This window comes from Chelonoidis abingdonii, chromosome 6 (genome assembly GCF_003597395.2).
Source record: "Chelonoidis abingdonii isolate Lonesome George chromosome 6, CheloAbing_2.0, whole genome shotgun sequence".
Taxonomy (NCBI): Eukaryota; Metazoa; Chordata; order Testudines; family Testudinidae; genus Chelonoidis; species Chelonoidis abingdonii.
Genome location: NC_133774.1, coordinates 52,962,966 through 52,983,481, shown reverse-complemented (window position 1 = coordinate 52,983,481; position 20,516 = coordinate 52,962,966). Strand labels below are relative to the sequence as shown.

Genomic DNA, 20,516 nt, shown 5'->3' with positions numbered 1-20,516 from the left:
ATTAGTTACCTTCAACAGATCTTAATTTTTGCAACAATAAATGATGCAAATGAATTTTACAAATGTACAATCACAAAAATGTAGCGACTACCTGAAACATAGGGTAAGTAAGGAATGTTTCCAGCATTCTCCCCTCACATGCTGGGTTAGCTTCATATTGCTTCAAGAGTTTGTCAAAATCTCTGTTTTGCTTACAGTTTGCCAGTACTTGTAGACTGTACTGATGATTCCGAACAAATTCTTGATAAATGTTCAGCATTGGCAGCAAAATATCAAATAAGTCAGCTAGAAAAAAAAATCAAGACAACTCTTTTTTCTGGTTATCCATCTCTTACACAAAAAATTCTGTTGGTTCTACGGAAGCGGCATTACTATGATCAGCTCTATTTCCATTATTTTCATAAAGTCATACAAACTTTGGTCCCCTCACCTGACAAAGCATCACCATTTTGACCATTTAGTAGCCACAAAATTATAATGGAAAGTTCAGGGACTATGCCGAGACTAATCTTTGGGTAGAGGCTGATCCAAGAGAGTCCTCCCAAAGGCTGACCTCAAAAGGAGCCCTCATATCTCTGAAGGGCCTTGCTATTCCCCACAAAAAATACTAACAAATTGACATCCACAATTTTCCTCAATCCATAATAATCATATACAATTATATGTATAGAGTTAGTTCTGTAAATGTATAGTACATAAAAGGGACAATTAAATTTTTTAAAAGTCACCCAATGGTGAAAAGTGCCATGAAAATCTCATTGTCTGAATACAAATAATAGTAACTTACCTAAAATTAAAGTAGGCCAATTAGCTATTCTTGCTTTTAATCCTTGATGAAATATTTCATGAAGAAACATTATAGTTTCACTGAAAAAGAAGTATTGAAAGAATAAAAAATTCAAACCTTATTTTCTAGCTAATAGTTCACTAAAAAAAAATCCTTTCCGATTAGTACTTTTGCACTAGTGCCATCACAATATTATGGAAATTAACATTTCTATATCAATATATTGCATCTATTTTTAGTATTTAATAACTAAAAATTCAACTTTTTTTAGGTACAGTTCTACATCATTATAAAAATACCTATAGCAGATTAGACAGATATGTATTCCAAATATTCAGCTATTTTATCAAAACTGTTTATTAAATAACAAATTCCACATACTTTATTGAGCAGGTGTACCAACTGAAGGAATACTTTGGACAATGCATTATGTTAACTTAAACACAGCAGTAAGACATAGAAAGCCATATTGAGCTTTATTGTCGTTTTTCAAATCTACATGGTGCCAGTGTACCGTATTGCTTTTTTCTTCAGTGTGAGCTTTAAAACTGTCCATCTTATGAGGTCAATGACAATATAACTCACTAGAGCTATTTATGTGATAATGCATTTTGGTCTTGAAAGGAAACCTTGTGGGGCACATTAAAAAAACTGCTCATAATTAAGATTTCCTCCTCTGAATTTAGCTGTTTGACTTGCAGACATGAGGGAGGAAACATTCAGAACAAGGAAATCAGCATGAAAGATCAAGTAGTATGCCTGTGCAATGGCCCCAGAACAGCACTTGGTTCTCAGAATTAAAAGTCAGAAAGCTAGGTTACTAACTAACCAATAGTTGGAGTACTATGCAGTACTGTCACAACTGTTTCAAACTTGGAATTGCTCACTGATCATAGCCATTTTCATGCACTCTAATAAATGCCTTACAAGACACCAAGATTGCGTCCTCATTCATTTTGACTATCTGTCCATTTTTCATGCACTTGTTTGTCACCATAGTATCTGGGTGCTATAGTATCAAGCTGCTTGGTGCAAAGAATCATTCTTCCTTGTAGGGAAAGCTGATCTGGAGAGACAGGCAAGTGAGGAGGAAGTTCTTTAGGTGGGAAAAAGAAAAAAGAACAAAATTCAGCATGCCCATCCCTAGGATCTACCAGAACCATGTGAGTGCACTAAGCTTTGTCTTGCTTTCTTGAGAAAAAGAAGGAAAGGAGAGAGAAGTTTCTTCCCTAGTGCATCGTGAAGAGACAGTTATACTTTCCTCCTCCAGCAAAGGAAAAAGTAGAATGCGTAGCTGCAGAGAGGTCAAAAGGTATAATTTAAAACGGGGAGAGATCATGCTCTGACTTACACCCCAGGAAACAAGATTTACTTCAGTGAGGTTGAATAAGATAAAAGTCAGGACAAAATGTTATTCACTAACTTTACTACTGTAAAATTGAAGCACAATGTGATGAAGTAGACAAAAAGCAAATACCTGTTGAGGAAAATGCTACTAACATCATCATGACTAATAGGTGGTTTCTTTGAACTTGCAGCCATTCTTAAAGGCCTGAGAAAACAGTTTACAAGAACGTAAAGATGATGCACATATTCAGATTCAGCCTCGACCATGTTAAAAACTATTTGGTTTCTCTTTCTCATGCTTTCTGCATGTGGAGAACAAATATAATCTTGGACAATTGTCTTCCATTTTCTTCTGCACAACCAGCCTCGCATAAAGCTCTGAACCTAAAATTGATCAAATACAGAAGAACAAGAAGAGTAATAAGAAGCACTTTCAAAAAGTTAACAACAAACAAAGAAATTAAGCCAGTTTTCCATCATGGCAAGAGCTGTTTGTATCACATATATCTTCATTTCAAAATATATGAATATGCTGTGCAGACTCCCTTGTTAATTGCCAAGGCATCACATTCTCTAATGATTTACTGTTCTATAATTGCCATGCATGTACATTTTAAAGACATCCATTTATTAGAGCAAATACTATAGTTGTTCAGTAAAATTTGCTATTAGAAATTAGAAAAGTATCACAGATATATACTGGTAGATTTTAACAAAAGCTCAGGTGCCATATCCTTGTATATGCTATTCCTATCAATACATTTTTCTCTTTCCCCTGGTTTTATGTTGTTTCAGTTTCTCTTTGGTCAGTTCTCATCTTGTTGTTTGCCTAACTTGCACTGTAAACTTCTCATGGAAGGGAACCTGGGGCAGTTTTTGATCTTGATGACACTGAAGTAATGCCAATAAAGTTGCATTGTTTTCTTATTTGTATGCATAGCACATACACATCTAGATGAAGCTATATAAATACCTATTGCCTACTACCACAGACCAACCCTCACTACACTACTACCAGAGAAAAAGGCAGGCTTTTGTCACTCTTAAAAAGCATCTCTGAGACATGAAAATCTCCACTGAATGCAGCAGAAAGCTAAGATAAAAGTGGATTTGATTTAGTGAAAGAAGATCTAATTCTGGCCATCTTAAAGGACATATTTAGATTCTAGAGTCTGTTCCTGTCCTGACCCCAATATGCAGTTACATCTTTTCCAAGGGAAATCTAAAACCTCATATGGGAACATGTTACTTTCAAGAAATGAGTTTAAAAATAAACCCAATGTAATACAGCTATCAAGATGTGTATTTACTGAGCAACTGTATGACCTTACTGTAGAAAAGCAGTATTCTCTCTGTACTTAAGGTTGCGGCTAGCTTTCATTATAAAGGCCTGTCCATGTAGCAAGGGAAACTCAGATACAGTGGCACTAACTCACAGTCAGTCCAGAATGACTCCTGGACCACCACATCCAGAAAGGCTGAGTGAAAACCCAAGAACGTGGTCATAACACAAAGGATGTATCTTTAATGGATGTGGTAAGTACATGAGTCAAAATTTCAAAATTCGTGTGTATGTCTGTAAAATTTTGCATATGCAACCCCCAAAGTCACATTTCTGGAGCACAGTTACCTGCATGCATAGGAAATGATACTAAAAACTCCTCATGCACTTGTTGCATATGCTAAGTTTACAAGGTCCAAATAAAGACTGGATTGAGGCCCTTTTGAATGTTGGTCTACAGCGTCCTGAAGATATTACAACCAAAAAGATCAAGCTGAAAACTAATATCAAACTGTTTTCTGAATTTCCAAAAGTGCTGCATTATTTGCAGTAATGAGATATAAGCTGAACTCTATTTTTGCTACCAAACAACCTTCTTCAGAATCATGTTCTGTAAAAACTGCACAAATGGTGGAAAGTAGTCACATATTTCTTCACCAGCAAGGAAATAGCCTATTGCTTGAGTCCAAATGTTCCTAACTGCTCTGAAGTCATGACAATATTAGATCTATGTAACTAGTTTGGGACAAAAATGATCATGTACATAGCAAGTAAAGATTACCCTATTAAGTAATATGTAACTAAATATTCTGTTTTCACATAATGGAAATGTTAAAAGCTGCTGTAACTTAACTGGTTTAGATACAGAGAGGGTGAAATGAACAGCTTTACACTTGAGTATAACAAACTAGGAAACAATCAATGAAAGCAAAAATAATTGTTTAGTAAAACACATACAGGTGCATTTATCTCCATTTTCTCCCTCCAAGCAGGGTACATGACAGTTTACCTTTTTAATTTTTTTTATATCTGGATCCTCATCTTCCTGGTTGCCTTGATAAGGTCGCATTCGTTCCTTAGTTTTATTGAGAGCTACAATCTGACAAAACAACAATACCATTAATGACAGGTTTCAGAGTAGCAGCCGTGTTAGTCTATATCCGCAAAAAGAACAGGAGTACTTGTGGCACCTTAGAGACTAACAAATTTATTTCAGCATGAGCTTTCGTGAGCTACAGCTCACTTCTTTGGATGCATAGAATGATTCATGAGTGTATGACCAATGAGTCAGTCTCATGTTTTAGCCTGAGTTAATGTATCTAATTTGCACTATTAATTCGAGGTCAGCAGTCTCTTTTGAGCTGTTTTTGGAAGTTTTTTTGTTACAAAAATTGCACCTTTCAGTTGTGTCACTGGAGTGGTTAGAGGACGGTTTGACGGTTCATCATGGTTTTTGAATGTTTGATCCTGATGTCAGATTGTGTGTCGCATTTATTCTTTTGCGTAGAGACTGTCCGGTGTGGCCAATGTACATGGCAGAAGGGCATTGCTGGCACATGATGGCATATTATCCCGTGGTAGATGCAGCGTGAATGAGCCCCTGATGGAGTGGCTGAATGGTGATTAGGTCCTATGTGGTGTCACTTGAAATAGAGAGTGGGACAGAGTGCATCAGGCTTTGTTGCAATGATAGGTTCCGTGGTAGTGTTTATGGTTGTATGGTGTGCGGTTGCTGGTGAGTTTTGCTTCAAGTTGGGAGGCTGTCTATAAAGGCGAGAGGTCCTATCTCCCAAGATCTGTGAAGTGAGGGATCATCTTTCAGGATAGGTTGTAGATCTTGATGATGCGTTGGAGAGGTTTTAGTGGAGGCTGTAAGAGTGAGGCTAGGGTGTTCTGTTTTTTTGTTGAAGCCTGTCCTGTAGGTAGGCCGCTTCGGTCTCTGGGTACCTTCTGGCTCTGTCAATCGTTTTTTTTCACTTCAGCAAGGTGAGTATTGGTTAGTTTAAGAATGCTTACTAGAGATCTTGTGTGTTATCTCTCTATTCGGAGAGATTGAGAGAAATGATGGTTGTTTACTTAGATTGGTTTGGGCTGTAAACATGGATGTATGGTGGGGATCCTGGTATGGAAGCTGGAGGCATGTTGGTAAGTATGCGGTTCAGTGGTTTCCGATTATAGGGTGGTGTTATGTTGACCATCGGTATTAAGCACATGGTTAGTGTTCTAGGAAGGACCGTTGTGTGTATTGGTCTAGGTTGAGTTTGATGGTGGGATGGAATTGTTAATAATCTGGTGGAATTCCTCCAAGGGCTTCTTTCCCATGAGTCCAGTGAAGACGATCAATCAGTGTGCGTCATTAGAGTATGGGAGAAAGTTATGGCGAATGATGAATACTAAGGAAGCGTTGTCCTATAATGTCAGTCAGATAGATGTGGCTTACGTGGGGCCGTGTGGGTACCCAAGTCATGTGGCCGTGACTTGGATAGTATATATTGTTCCCAAATGTGAAAAGTTGTGGTGAGTGACAAAGTCACATAAGTTCAAGGCACCAGAGCCGTGATATATCGGGGATTTATATTCTTGATGGCTTGTGCCATTCTTTGTGTGGAATGTTGGTTGTAGATGGGCTTTCCACATCATTAGTGGTCCGGATGTGTTTTTCTGGAGATCATGATGGGATTGATTTCCTCAGAAGTCAGTGGTGTCTCTGGAAGTATAGCAGGGAGTGGCTGGTTGCATAGGATCTCTGAGGGAGAGTCACAAGCAGAGTGCCATCTGCTGTTAGGTGTGCCTTTAATGCTTGAATGAGGGGGCATCCAGGATTCCCAAGGTTTATTGTGATCTGGGGTAGCAAATAGAATATCTAGCCTGTCAGGGTTAGGCTGTAATGTGTACAGATCGTTTCCTGTGCTTTCTCAGGGAGTTTTTTTTTGAGTCATGATGGTGTAGTTTCTTTTGGCAATCATCAGTGGGTCAGCAGTGTTATGGTCTGTAGAATGTAGAGTTAGAGAGCTGTGCTACAGCCTCATCGTTAATATTCGACTATTCATGATGACGACAGCACTCCTTTTGTCAGCTCTTTTGATTATGATGTCAGAGTTGTTCTTGAAGGATGTTGATGGCATTGGTTCAGCACGGCTAGGTTACGGGGGGCAGTGATTGTCTGTTCCCACAGTTTCCAGCCCGTGCTACATTGATGGATAGCATATTCTATGTGGAAGTCCAGTCTTGTTTCGACCTCAGGAGAGTTCATAGCAGAATATCCTTATTATAGGTTGTAGGAATGATCTGTGGGTTAGTTACGTTGTTTTCAGCAGTGTGTTGGAAGTATTTAGTTTTGAAGTCGGTAGAGCCGTGCAGAGTAGGATTCTAGTTTACTCACGGCATGTATATCATGTTCGTTGGTCTGGAAAGACTAGAAAGGGAAGAGGCCTCGAGATGGGACTGATTCTTCTGCTCAAGGGCTAAGAGATAGACTTTTGGAAAGATGAACAATAATGTGGGTGGTTAAGGGAGCTACTGTTGTGGCCTCTTGTGGCATGGCAGTTTGGGACAATTAGTGGCCTCTTTCTTTTGTAGAGAAGTAAAGTTTGTGGTTGTAAATGGCTTGGTATGGCTTGAGGTCGACAAACAGACTGGACTTAATACTATAGATTGCTTCCGTCATCGGTGCACGGGCTAAAATTGTGGAGAAAGCTAGCATCACTTGCCCCATAATAGCCATCACCTATCAGCTCCCCAGTCTAAAACCTCAGCGCAATTCAATTGCTACAAACCTATCCTGATGTGACCTCACGCTCACAGATCTGGGAGATAGACAGTCCTTCGCTTAGACAGCCCCTAACTTGAAGCATACCACCAGCACACGCATACCGTACGAACATTAACATAACCAAGGAACTATCTTCAACAAAGCCGATGCCAGTGGTACCACATATCTATTCAAGTGACAACCATCATAGGACTAATCACATAGCCACACCACAGGGGTCTCGTTCACCTGCAACTCTACCCAACGTGATTTGCCATCATGTGCCAGCAATGCCCTCTGCCATGTACATTGCCAAACCGGACAGTCTTACGCAACAAGAAGAAATGGACACAAATCTGACATCAGGAATCATAACATTAAAAACCAATGAGTGACAGTCAACGCTCGTCTAACCACCGTGTGAAACACTTGAGGGGGCAATTTTGTAACAAAAAAGAACTTCAAACAGACTGCAAAGAGAGATGCTTGAACTCGAATTAATATCCAAATAGATACAATTTAATCTTCAGCTAAACCGAGACTGGGATCATTGGGTCTTACACTAATTGAATTATTTCCCTATGTTAAGTTCTCCTCATACCTTCTATTGGGTCTCTTATTCTATGTCAACTTCAAGAAGGTTTTTTTTCTCTGCTGATTGAATAGCTATCTCACATTGATTAGACTCTTCCTGTTGCTATGCATACTCCACCTTTTAACATGTTCTCTGTATGTAATAAATATCCTGGGCTGTGTGTTCCATTCTATGCATCCAAAGAAGTGAGCTGTAGCTCACGCAAGCTCATGCTGAAATAAATTTGTTAGTCCTAAGGTGCACATAGGACTCCTGTTTTGTGCTGTGTATTTATGATCTAATTGTTTACGGCTGCTACTCTGCTGTCATTATGGTATTGTTGTTTGTCAGATTGTAGCTCTCATAAACGTAATAGGAACGAATTGCGACCTTAAATCAAATGGCAACCAGGAAGATCGGGCTCCGAGATATAAAAAATTAAAAAGTAAACTTCATGTACCCGGGTGCTCTGCTTGGAGGAGAACAGGGAGATAAATGCACCTGTATGTGTTTTACTAAACAATCTGTACTCCAATACCATTAATCTTTTCTTCAAGATTTTAGAAATGTTCAGTTATGGTATCTAATATGTAGCACTTCATTCTCTTTGAAGGATCTTCTGGGGGCTTCTTACATGGGTACAACATTACAAATATCCTTCTGGGTGAGGAGGCCTGGACACAGCTCTCTTTAGAAACAAACAGTGATGCTCCTGCTCCAGCCAGAGGAAACATAAATAGCATGAGGAGGTGCTTCCTCCTCCAGAGACTCAGTGCTTCTTCCAGACTCTACCACCTCAGGAGATAAGGTGTACATTTTTAATGGTGAGAGTAATTAACCACTGGCCACAATGGATTCTCCATCACTAACAATTTTTTAATGAAGATTGAATGTTTTTCTATAAGATATGCACTAGGAATTATTTTTGGGAAATTCTCTGACCTGTGTTATACAAGAGGTTAAACTAGATGATCACAATTGTCCCTTCTGATGTTAGAATCTATGAAAATCCCTTATCCAATCAAGCATTATTTTATATGAACAGACTACACTGGTATAGACTACAATACTGAATCACAAAAAAATTAAGCCAGAGAAAAATGTGTTGAGGACCAAACAAATGCTTTTCAACTGCATTCTGTTAAGACACAGTAAATAATATGAGTAGCAGAATCCAAATCACAAAGTGATGGGTCTTTTAAAATACTCTGCCAATAAGGCAACTGAATAAACTAAATAATCACTATGTAATTTATTTTAAAAGGAAAGTTCTGACCTAGTGTTTTTGACGGGACTATTGAATATTTTCTTTACTGACCTACTGTAGGTCCATAAAGATTGCAAGAATGGGGACATTATGCAATAGAGGTAACAAAGTAATTAAAATATACTAAATCATTGACACTTTAGTAATGTGATTGCATGCAAATACCTCAGATTTTAGTCTTTCAATTTCCGTGTCTTGATCTTCAAGTTGATGTCGAAGCTGATTGGCTGCAATCTTTTCTGTCTCTACAATTTGAACTAGATGAATGTACTTCTGCATTAAGACCTCTCTCTCAATCAGAATGTCTGAGTAACTAGGGAGAAAAATATTAATTAGTAAACAAGCCAAATGCTGACTTCCATATCTTCTTACATAATATTGATAGACTAAACCTAAATTGTGTGATGAGTAAAAGAACCTTACAATATTGTGTTTCTTTTGCTTAATATATAATTCATAGTTTAATCATAAAGCAGCCAAATCTTTAATGTGTAATTATATTTTAACATTCTGTATTTTTACACAAGGTGTATGTATCATCATTACTGCAGGTTTCTGTTAGGCCCATCAGAGAGGGAGGATGGTAATCCTGCACCGACAGAAACCACCTTCTCTTGGTGTAGGCTCTCTCTACATGGCTTTGCCAACATAGGTTCCATATGGTAGAAACAAATCCTACATATGTGCTTGGCTTTTACTGAAGTCAATGAGAGCACTGGTGCTTAAAGTAAAGCACTTGCTTAAGTATTTTGCCAGATCATAGCCAGACTGCACAAAATCTTGAACAAGTGAGCACTAAATCTTTAGTATGTGTTGTTCTACTTGATTGTGATTTATTTCTATGAACTCTCACTCAAAATGCTGAGCACTGAATTCCTTCCACTCTTATGTCTGCAAAGGGCGTGGGATAGAAAGGGCAGTACCAAGTTATTTTGACTAAATGTCTTCTAATGTCTAAACTTCTCTTATTTTGCAACAATCATTTAATAATGAATACTTTTTCTTAGTTTATTTTGGGACTTGATATAAAAAGAAAAAATTTAAATATGCATATTCTCTGATTTACTCTTTTTTATATATTTATTAATTGTCAATTCAATAAAAATTAGTGGAATCATGTACTGGAGGGCACCAATACTGAATATGGCTATTAAATTAAATTGCTGACCTGGAAAAAAGCTCACATTTAAATTAATTGGAGGGTGTTCCCAAAGCCATCATAAAAACAAGATTTTTTTCTCTTAATGGATTATGAAAAGGATTTAAAATGTTGAAACTTCCCTTATTTTTATCATTTAATTATTGTAATCATCATCATCATAATAGTATAACAATAGCCACCCATGCAAACAGCTCTGGGATTTTTTCAATAATTAATATCACAATATATGGGTCATCATACTGTATTCCTGGGGAAATCAATCAGGAAACATCCTATATATTATTAGTGGAATGAACAATAGTTGAAATGAGATACAGCCATTAAAAATAATCTGTATTAGTGCACCTATTTTTCAGTTTTCAATAATTTATTTTGCAGACCCTAGAGTACTCATTCTTCTTCTTAAGTATCAAAAGGCATCTGTGGCAGTTAAAAGCGTCTGAAATAGAAGCAATAACTAAGACCCCAGTTCTCTCTCCCTTACAATTATGTGAATCAGAAGGAATTACATTGATAAAAAGCTCATGTAAGTGAGAGGAAAATTAAGCCCTGATCCTTTTTTCTCCTCCCATGTTTAATGACAACTGTGTTTATGTTATATGTAAGGAAAAAAAGAGGATTAACCTGAACAACGGAAAGAATAGCTTTAGGGCACTCAAACATAGAGGGATAAGTAGAAAACCCCTATTTTCTATTTTTTTCCCTTTCATAAATTTTTACTGTTGAATTTGCTCAATAAAGAATTAAATAAAATTAAATTTCTCATCAGCTCAAAGTTATGTTAAATGGCAGAGCAAAGCAACACTGTTCACAGCTGCTATGGTCACAATCCATATAAATTCTCAGTGGTTTGAACATCAGCCTGGGTTGTGAGTTCAATCCTTGAGGGGGCCATTTAGGGATCTGGGGCAAAAACCTGTCTGGGGATTGGTCCTGCTTTGAGCAGGGGGTTGGACTAGATGACTCCTGAGGTCCCTTCCAACCCTGATATTCTGTGAAATTACAGAGCTGGATTATAAAATGTGATTTTTTTTTATTTTTATTTTGTTTATCTGCTAACTCTCCCTCCTTTAGAGGAATGCCTAGAAAAACTTCATCTTGCATGAATAATTATGGAAATCCCACAGGGAGCTATATGTCAGTCTAGACTTCCACTACTCTCCTGTAAGGCATGCTCCATTAAGGAACAAGGACTTCGCTAGATAGCCTGTGAAAAAGGACTGAAAATTGTTTGCTTCTTTGAAGTGTACTTATTATGCTTCTCCTATTTACTGGCTAGGGCTGTAAAAAATGATGGCACCAATTCCCAAACTAGGCAACATTTCCTTCACCATCAAAATTAAAGCTATGGGGACTCGCCATCTGGTTTCTCCAAAAACATACTCCCAGTGGAGTATCAACAGGCTTTTCTCTCTTTCCCCTCATTAAGTGATCAGGGAAAGAAAAGTTTTAGGCCCCTGGAACAATCCTCCCTCCCCTTCTTTCCAAGAAGCCCTTCTAAATTAAAGCTGAGTCCTAGGTTCTATGAAGAGAGGGAGAAACTAAAAAGGGGTAGAGTGAGGGAGGTTCATGATTTATTCTGAAGTTCCATGTGCAAACATGAAACTCCAAGTAAATCTAATGTATCTGAATCCCTAACAAAAAGAACCTGCTGGGTTTGGTTCCAAACTGCTTTGGTATTGCACACCTCAAAAGGCATGAGTCAGACCTCCAAAAATCATAAGGATTTTTTTAGATGATCTCACGTCTCGTTTGTCTTTTGATATTTCTATCTGCTTCCTTCCCATCCCCAATGTGTAATAAAGTTGCCAGCTCTTCAAAGTTTATTTAGCAAGGTGATTTCTACAGCTATGCTGACTGTTTACTAAGCACTACGTTACTCCCAGCCAACAGATTGCTCCGTAATACTTCCAGCACTGGGAAGAGAAGTAAAATCAGAGGTCAGAGAGGACCCGGCTAAGGAGGGAGCTGGAGGCAAGCAGGAACAAGAGGCTGAAGGGAGCAAGTTATCTGATACTTACACTGTGCTGATGTGCCATTGATTAACAACCTATATATCCAAAAATCCTCATTAAAAAGAAAGTAATGTCAATGTGTTGAGGCAGGAGTAGGAGGTCAGGCAGTTTAGGAGCTGGACCTGAAGGGTTGAAAACTGGGTTGGGACGCAACTGGTGGTTGGCAAAGGGGGCAGTGGTAGCTGCAGCTAGTGAACATTCAAGAGTGGCCTGCAAACAGTGGGGCTATGGGCCTGAATGAGACCAAAGGTGCCACATAAAAGGACAGGACTGTGGCCAAGGGATTTGCAGGCCAGTGCGTGATTGTCTCTGGAAAGGAGTGGCCTTGAGCGGTATCCTTGCACTAAATGAGAGGAGCCCCACCTTCATGCTCTGGGACTGAATCATCCTTGAGGCTGAACTGGGATTTGTGTTTATCAACTTTTTATGTGGCTTGGAGCCATCATACCTAGGAAAAGTGTAATGTTTATTCCAGGCAACCATAGTAATACATCTTTTATTACTCTCATATTCAGTGTTATGGGGGACCCACCAAGGTCTAGAGTTTGAGGGGCCTAAAGCTTGGAGCACCTACAGGTCTTGCCTCTGAGTGTATGGTATACCCAGCACACTACCAGGCACTTAGGACTGGTGTACCAAAGGGCTAACAGTGACACCCTGGGGGTGGAGGGCAGGAGTCAGTTACAATTCTGTGCTGGTGTGTCACTAATTAACAACTCATATATCAAAAAATCCTCATTAAAAAGAAGCTGATATCAAAGTACTGAACTGTGAAATTACAGGGAGGCGAAGAATTTATACAAGCTGTACGCATTTCACCTAGTTTTACTCTTCTGGCTTGGAAACCTATACAAGAAAAGTGAATGTGTAACTTTCCTGGAAAAACAGCTTTACATTTTAAGAGCAGCAATTTTATGCTTTTATAATATGATACAGAATGACAGAACTGAATAAAATTACTGAATCCCTGAAAAGTTCTCCAGCAAATAAAGAGATTTGATAAGACACCTGATAAACGTGATTAAGATGGAAGGACAGGATAGATCAAGATAAGGATGGGGGCAACATTGTCTTTATGGGTCCATGTAAAACCTATTGATAGTGAAAACCTGTGTTTTAGGCCACAGTTGGAGGTCAGAGTTCAAATCCTGATTTAAAAAACAAGAGAAAATGAGTTTGGCAGTCTCAGCCTAACCCCTACCCAATATATTGGTTTTCTAACCCTTATATTGTAGACAGGTGGGGGAAACTTCCCTTTTTTAACCCCACGCAGGCCTAGATTGTCTGTTCCCTCTCATGTGTAGGAGTTCCCTCATTTCTACCCAGATCAGCTCCCCTGACTCAGAGCACTGTGCTGAGTTGCTGCAGAACAAGCACCTCTTCTAAGAACAACTCTCCCTTTTCTCTTTGGTGCTACCCTATATAGTGTGCAGTGGCTCTGGTGCATCATCTCCTGCAAGAATAGTTCCTCTTGCAGTCTTTGGATTCCTGCTTCTCAGGCCCTGATTCAATTTCTTTAGGTTCCTCCTCAGGGTTAAAAGGACCCCTGAAGCACATACCCTCCACAAGTGGATAAGTAAGAGAAAAGAGGGGCTGGGATCATAACCCCTCTTACCCATATCACACATCAAAAAGCCTGGCTTGAGTGGAGCCAGGACCATCTACATCATCATTAAATAATTGTAAATTAAAACTTGTGCTCATTTTCTTAGTGCAAAAGCAAAACCATTTCCATTTATGTATTTAGATGGTTTGGATCCTGAGCAACTCAGAGACTGCTGCCCTCTCAGTGCATTACCATAGCTGTTCAGATTAACCATGATTGCTGAAATGAGGGAGGGACCTGGAGGAAAGGCATTTCAGCAAAAGGCAGCTGAAATTTCATTTCTACAGCTCAATTCCCAAAACCTGAGTTGGCTGACTTTCACATTATACTGTAATCCTCATCTTCCTCACCCAGGCCCTTTCTGAGGAAAGGGGCACTGGATGGTAGAAAGTCATAATGCAGTCAAGTGACAGTGACAAGCCTTTCATTTTTTTCACACTGGAAAGTGTTTTGGATTTCAATTTTGTGACTGGCATTTTATTTATTGAAATGTATTTAGTATATAAATATAGTTTAGTCTCCTCATTTTTGTACCCTCGTATCTGAAAGCATTTTGTGAGTCACTCACTATCTCATTTCTATGGCTACAGAACACTTATTTCTGACTTGCAAGTTACTGACCAAGCAGCTCTTACATTTAAAATGAATTAAAGCCTAAGTATTTTGCCCTAAGAAAACATGTTCTCTGAAACTAATTTTGTGTAGAGCACTGACTGTGATGCAAAATACATGTGCCTTTAACAATCTGTATCTGTAACACTCTATCCAGTGAAAGTCACCTGGAGAATGCAAGTATACATTTGCCTAAAATAAATTACGTTCTTTTTAGAGAGAGTGTGTTTAGATTAAAAATCTCTACCGTCTTCTTAAGAATAAAAAGTGGAGTTTAGAATAAATTAAGAGCCTGGTTTCATACCTAGCTTGGTGGATAGCTTCTACCCATTCATCTCCTTCACTTTCTTCCTCACAACGGAGCTCCAGTGGCTTCTGCCCTTCATGGCCAAAGACAACAGTAAAGAAGTACTGCAAGTTTTAAGGGACAAAAGTATTGTTTTAAAAATGCTGCTAAGTAAAACATAGGCATAACATACAATCAAATATTATGAATTCTGATACAACCCAAAACATTACACACTGCTAAAGATTCAGTTTCAATTGATGAAGGCCATAAAATGCAAAGCTGAAGTTTAACCTATATTCTTAATTTTCTCCATTGTATATTGGTACAGCAGCTTTCATGATACTTACGATAATTCATTGTTCTAAAGCTTCCAAATAGAAGACATCATAGCATAATTCTTTTAGCAGCTACAATACTTGGGTACAATAGGGCGACTTAAGGATGGTGTCTTTGTAGTTCATTCTTTGCATTTTTTTTTTTTTACCTTAGGTCAATTTCTTTTATTTTTTTCAAATGCTACTTTAGAAAAGACCTCTCCTGTGGGTATGAGTGACAGTTGAAAACAATTTTCAGACCAAGTACTATCAAACAAACCTTCAAAGCTCCTCTACATGTATAATACACAAGGAACAGAAAGTCTAGTTTATTCCTTCACTATTCTGACAAAACAAAACAAAAATTAAAAAACTAAATCTTTTTTCCCCTTTCAATAAACATTTCTCTCTCTCTCTAGTTTTAGGACTGAATTATTTAAAATTTTATTGAGGAGACTTCTGTCTTCACAATGAAGCCCTATTCATACACAAAGAGCCATTAACTTTGATGGCACTTCTCCTATGAGTAAAGCAAGCAGGACTTGGCTCAGAATGTGCTTCACAGCAAGCAGAATCTTAAGGGTGTTCTTATTAACATCAGAATAGCTAGTGGAGCAATAGGTACAGGCAGAGATGGAATTTTTAGTAGGACCAGAAAAAAACAACAATCATTTCTGTATTTTCAAAACTATACCATGAAGATGCCACACTAAGGATCCAGTCCTGCATTCCTTGCCAACCCAAACTCTTAGGCCTGGTCTACACTACAATCGTAGGTTGATGTAAGCCGCATTAAGTCGATCTAATAATGTATGTGTCTACACTACCAAGTCCCTTCCACCCACATAAGTAGGCTGCAAAGTCGACTTCTCTACTCCACCTCCTTGAGAGGATTAGTGCTTGATTCGACATCCACAGGTCAACATGGGGATAGTGTAGATGCTGCGTTGTATAATTCAAATTAATAGGCCTCCAGCAGGTGTCCCATAGTGCTCCACTGTGACCGCTCTGGAGAGCACTTTCAACTCCACTGCACATCAGCCAGATACACAGGAAACAGCTGCTCCCCTGTTAAAGCCCTGGGAACTTTGGAATTTTCATTTCCTGTTTGATCAGCGTGGAGAGCTCACCAGCACAACTGATCGTGGAGACTCAGGTTGCAAACATGCTCCAACATGGAGTACACAGAAGGTGGTGGAGCTTATTGCTGTGTGGGGAGAAGAGTCTGTGCAGGAAGAGCTCCCATCCAGCAGAAGAAATGCTGACATCTATGCCAAGATCGCATGGGATATGGGGGAGAAGGGCTAGACCAGGCACACACAGCAGTCCCGCATGAAAATAAAGGAGCTTTGTCAAGCGTACCAGAAGACAAGGAAGACGAATAGTCAATCTGGTTCTGCCCCACAGACATGCCGCTTTTATGAGGAGCTGCGTGCAATTCTCAGTGGTGACCCCACAACTACCCCAAGACGCTCCGTGGATACCTCCCAGGAACCCCAAGCAACCTCAACCTGACACAGAAGAGGAGGAGGAGGAGAATGGAAGGTAAGCAAGCAGCAGATCCATTCTCCCCAACAGCCAAGAACTGTTTTTAACCCTGGAGCCCATCCCTGCACAGGACCAATTGTCAGCAGAGCGTGATGCTGGGAAGGCACTTCTAGTGAGTACACCTTTCCTATCAGACTGTAGGGGTTACATGCTGTTATTTTTTATGTTTAATCTGAACAAAAAATTAGGTGTAGTGGGTATCGGTGGTCACTCCAGCTATGCAGAGGGTACCCTCCAAAATAGACTGTTTAGGTGCACGGGGATGGCCCATGAATCCTCCATGAAGATCTCTAGGAAGGTTTCATGGAGGTAGTCTGCAATCCTTTGCAGAAGGTTTCTGGGAGGGGCTGCCTTATTTCATCCAACATGGTAGGACACTTTCCCGCACCGCTTCAGTATTAACTCTGTTGGCATAATTGCAGCACAGAGCCTTGCAGCTTCACAAAAGCAGTAGCACAAGACCTCTCACCCATTCCTCATGGCCTTACTCACCATGGCTGGAGCAGTAAACCGACTCTTGGAATAGCCAGTGGTTGTGATTATGCTGTGGCTTGCAGTGAAGTGTACTGAGGGGTGGTTTTTTATTAAAAAAATAATTAACCTTGCAGCGGAAACAATGCATGCACTGTCAATGCTACCCTTGTGATTTGCATTTCTTACAGCTGAAAGCTTCTCCGTCAGCGCATCCTCCACACCAGGACAGAGACTTTCTCAGATTAGAAGGCAGAAAAAGAAGACTCGCGAGGATATGTTCAATGAGCTAATGCACCTCTGAGAGTGACAAGATGGAGCTCAGAACATGAAGGATTACACTGTCCGAGAACCTAGACACGGACAGGGAGAACAGAAGGGCATGCAGAGAACTAGAGCGTGCCACATAGGAAGAGATGTTATGAATTATGAAGGCGCAATCAGACATGTTGAGGTATCTGGTTAGGTTCAAGAAAGGCAGATGGATGCTAGATTCCCTCTGCAGCCTATGCTGAACCTGCTGCCATCATGGCCCAGATCTACATCCTCCTCCCCAAAATGTCATACGGGGCAGAGGGTGAGAATGTTCAGTGTTCCTTGCACTCAACACCGGGGGAGGGTACAAGGACCAGAAGGTGCATATTCCCACACCTTTGGTTGCTATTCCAGTGCATCTGTAAGCAAGCTTTCCTTATTTCTCCCCCCACGTTATCAGCCCTTTTGCCGCAAGTTATCTTACTTTTCTTTGCTCTCTCTGTGTGTTTGTGTGCACAATAAAATTTCATGGATTGAGGAGAAAAGGCTTTTTATTCATTCCACACACGGTAGTTGGTGGGGTGGAGTTTATAGGGGAGAAAATGAAATGGAGGGACAGTTTGGTAAGGAACAGCACAGATAAGTGTCATATTACTCTGGCTCACTGCTGAAACTGGGTTTCAAAGCCTCACGGAGACGCAGAGCCCCTCGATGTGCTCTTCTTATTGCCCTGGTGTCTGGCTGCTCAGAATCGGCTACCAGACAATCTGCCTCAATGCCCCACCCTGGCGGAAACTTTTCTCCCTTTGTTTCACAGATATTATGGTGCACACAGCAGGCAGCAATAACATTATGGATATTGCTTTCACTGAGGTCTAACCTAGTAAGCAAACAGTACCAGTAACCTTTTAAACATCCAAAGGCACATTCGACAACCACATTCTGCACTTGCTCAGCCTATGGTGAACCGGTTCTTACTGTTGTCCAGGCTTCCGGTGTACGGCTTCATGAGCCATGGGAGCAAGAGGTAGGCTGGGTCTCCCAGGATCACAATTGGTATTTCAACATCAGCAATGGTTATTTTGCAGTCTGGAAAGACAGTTCCTACTTGCAGATTTCTGAACAGACTTCTGTTCCTAAAGATCCATGCATCATGCACCTTTCCCATCCTTCCCAAGTTGATGTCAGCGAAACAGCTCCTGTGATCCGCTAGCCAGGGGCAGCTCCAGGAACCAGCCCTGCAAGCAGGTCCTTGGGGCAGCCAACAGAGAAGGGCGGCACTTCCAGCTCTTGGGCGGCAATTCGGCGGCGGGTCCCTCACTCTCTCTGGGAGCGAAGGACCAGCCGCCAAATTGCCGCTGAAGACTGAAGCGGCAGCAGTAGAGCTGATCGCAATCGCAGCTTTTTTTTTTTTTTTTTTTGCCGCTTGAGGCGACAAAAACCCTGGAGCTGGCCCTGCCGCTATAGCTTGCAACACCATTGAGATGTATCCCTTTCGGTTTATGTACTATTTGGCAAGATGGTCGGTTGCCAAGATAGGAATTGCATTCCATTTATCGCCCCATCACACTTAGAGAACCCTATCATGGCAAAACCATGAGGTAGCAGTGTATACATATTTACTACGTCCAACTGCCTTTATGCTAGTGCATATACTGGGATATTTGATTTAATTTTAATTAACGTTGGGTAGACTACATACCATATGACCACGGAAAGGTATACATAAAAAGGAAGTTATTTCTTTTGGAATTAGATTATTAGTTGAACTTTAAGTTCCTAAATCCTATATAAATGATGTTTCATACAGAAGACTTTGGACACAGAAATTAGCAACAGACAAGTAAAAATCATAGGAACAAGCTAAAGTAGAAAGAATCACATTTAATAGACTTCACAATGAAAGTCAAGGCTCATAGCTATTGAATTTTCAAATATAAACCACTCCAAGCTCTGAAAAGGGTCAATACATCATTTAAAGGACAATCCTATAAAACCAACAATGCTTTTAACAATGCTTACCACTTAAATGTGAGTACCATGTAGGGAAAGAAACATTTAATGAGTTGTGGAAGGACCCACTTAGAAGAGCATTAGATAAGATCCTTTTTATGACACAATGCAGTTAAAATAATCTTTAAAAAGGCAGAAAATAATTGCACTAACAACACAGAGATTTAACTATTTATTTCATATTTTGTACAGAATTACTAGCCTACGTGATGTGTATGCATTTTAAAATCAATCTGACCTATGTGTCTTTACGAGTTCTTGGTTTCTATCATGTTTCATAAAGATGGAAAATCAAATATAAAATGAGAATAAATACATAGATCTGTACAAGTATTAATTTACTTTCTAGGTATAACTGAAGTTGGAGGGACTGAGGAGAGTTGATTTCACAGCCCTTTCTATATTTTCTTGTAAGGTCAGATAAGGCCAGCCCTCACTCAGACAAAACTTCTAGTGATTTCAATGGAAATTTTGTCTTGGGATTTGGATGATATAGATTTTAGAAGCATTCAGTTACTATGGTGATGAGCATGATATAAATGCCTTGTTAGACTAAGGAAATGACAGACTCGAAGTTTGATTCAGTTCCTATTGAAGTCGACGTTAAATTCCAATTGACTTCAATTGGAGCAGGACTGCGCTCTTGGTGAGTATGGCTGGCACAGAAAAGTGAAGATTTTAGGAAGTTATTAAAGCTTCACTTGCTTTTTTAAAAAGTTGTGAGCATATTTATTGCTCTGCAACACCATTGGCAAGTCATATATCTTACCATAAGTGGATACTTCACACACAAACTAATATTTAAAAATAGGATTCACCTCTCAACACGTATAAGCAAAAGTACCAAAATATATTTTTTTAAAGAACCCTGAAGTAATCCTTGGACTTCTGACATTTTAATAAATGTTACTTATTTACCAAAGGCATTTGTTCCAAACAAGCTGGAAAAGAAGATAGCAGCTGTGACACATTCCTGGATTTTCAGCATCCTGGAGGGTGTGTTGTTGCTCAGATATAAATAATAGTAGTACTAGCGCTCAAGTCTCCTAAGTAGCAGTTCAGTTTCCACATCATTTTGATTTAGGCAGCAGTAATAAAAACCCCATTTTTCAAAAACCCGTTTATCACTGAGAGTAAATATTTATGACCTTGTGGACAGATTTATAACAGCCACCATCATTTTTATCTGTTAGTCTAACAGGCATTTATATTTTTAGGATTAG

At 39.5% G+C, this 20,516-nt stretch overlaps 1 protein-coding gene across 2 annotated transcripts in view; it reads right to left on the bottom strand.

Annotated features, from left to right (window-relative positions):
* The window catches only part of RASGRF2 (Ras protein specific guanine nucleotide releasing factor 2), a 241,924-nt gene that overhangs the window by 148,787 nt on the left and 72,621 nt on the right, over positions 1-20,516 (bottom strand). For both annotated transcript variants that reach the window (XM_032793920.2, XM_032793929.2), the window contains exons 2-7: positions 14,708-14,814; positions 9,174-9,321; positions 4,426-4,515; positions 2,265-2,518; positions 788-867; positions 92-285 (exon numbers count right to left, since the gene is read on the bottom strand). In XM_032793920.2, the coding sequence (XP_032649811.1) occupies positions 92-285; positions 788-867; positions 2,265-2,518; positions 4,426-4,515; positions 9,174-9,321; positions 14,708-14,814 (873 nt within the window). The remainder of the gene's footprint in view (positions 1-91; positions 286-787; positions 868-2,264; positions 2,519-4,425; positions 4,516-9,173; positions 9,322-14,707; positions 14,815-20,516) is intronic.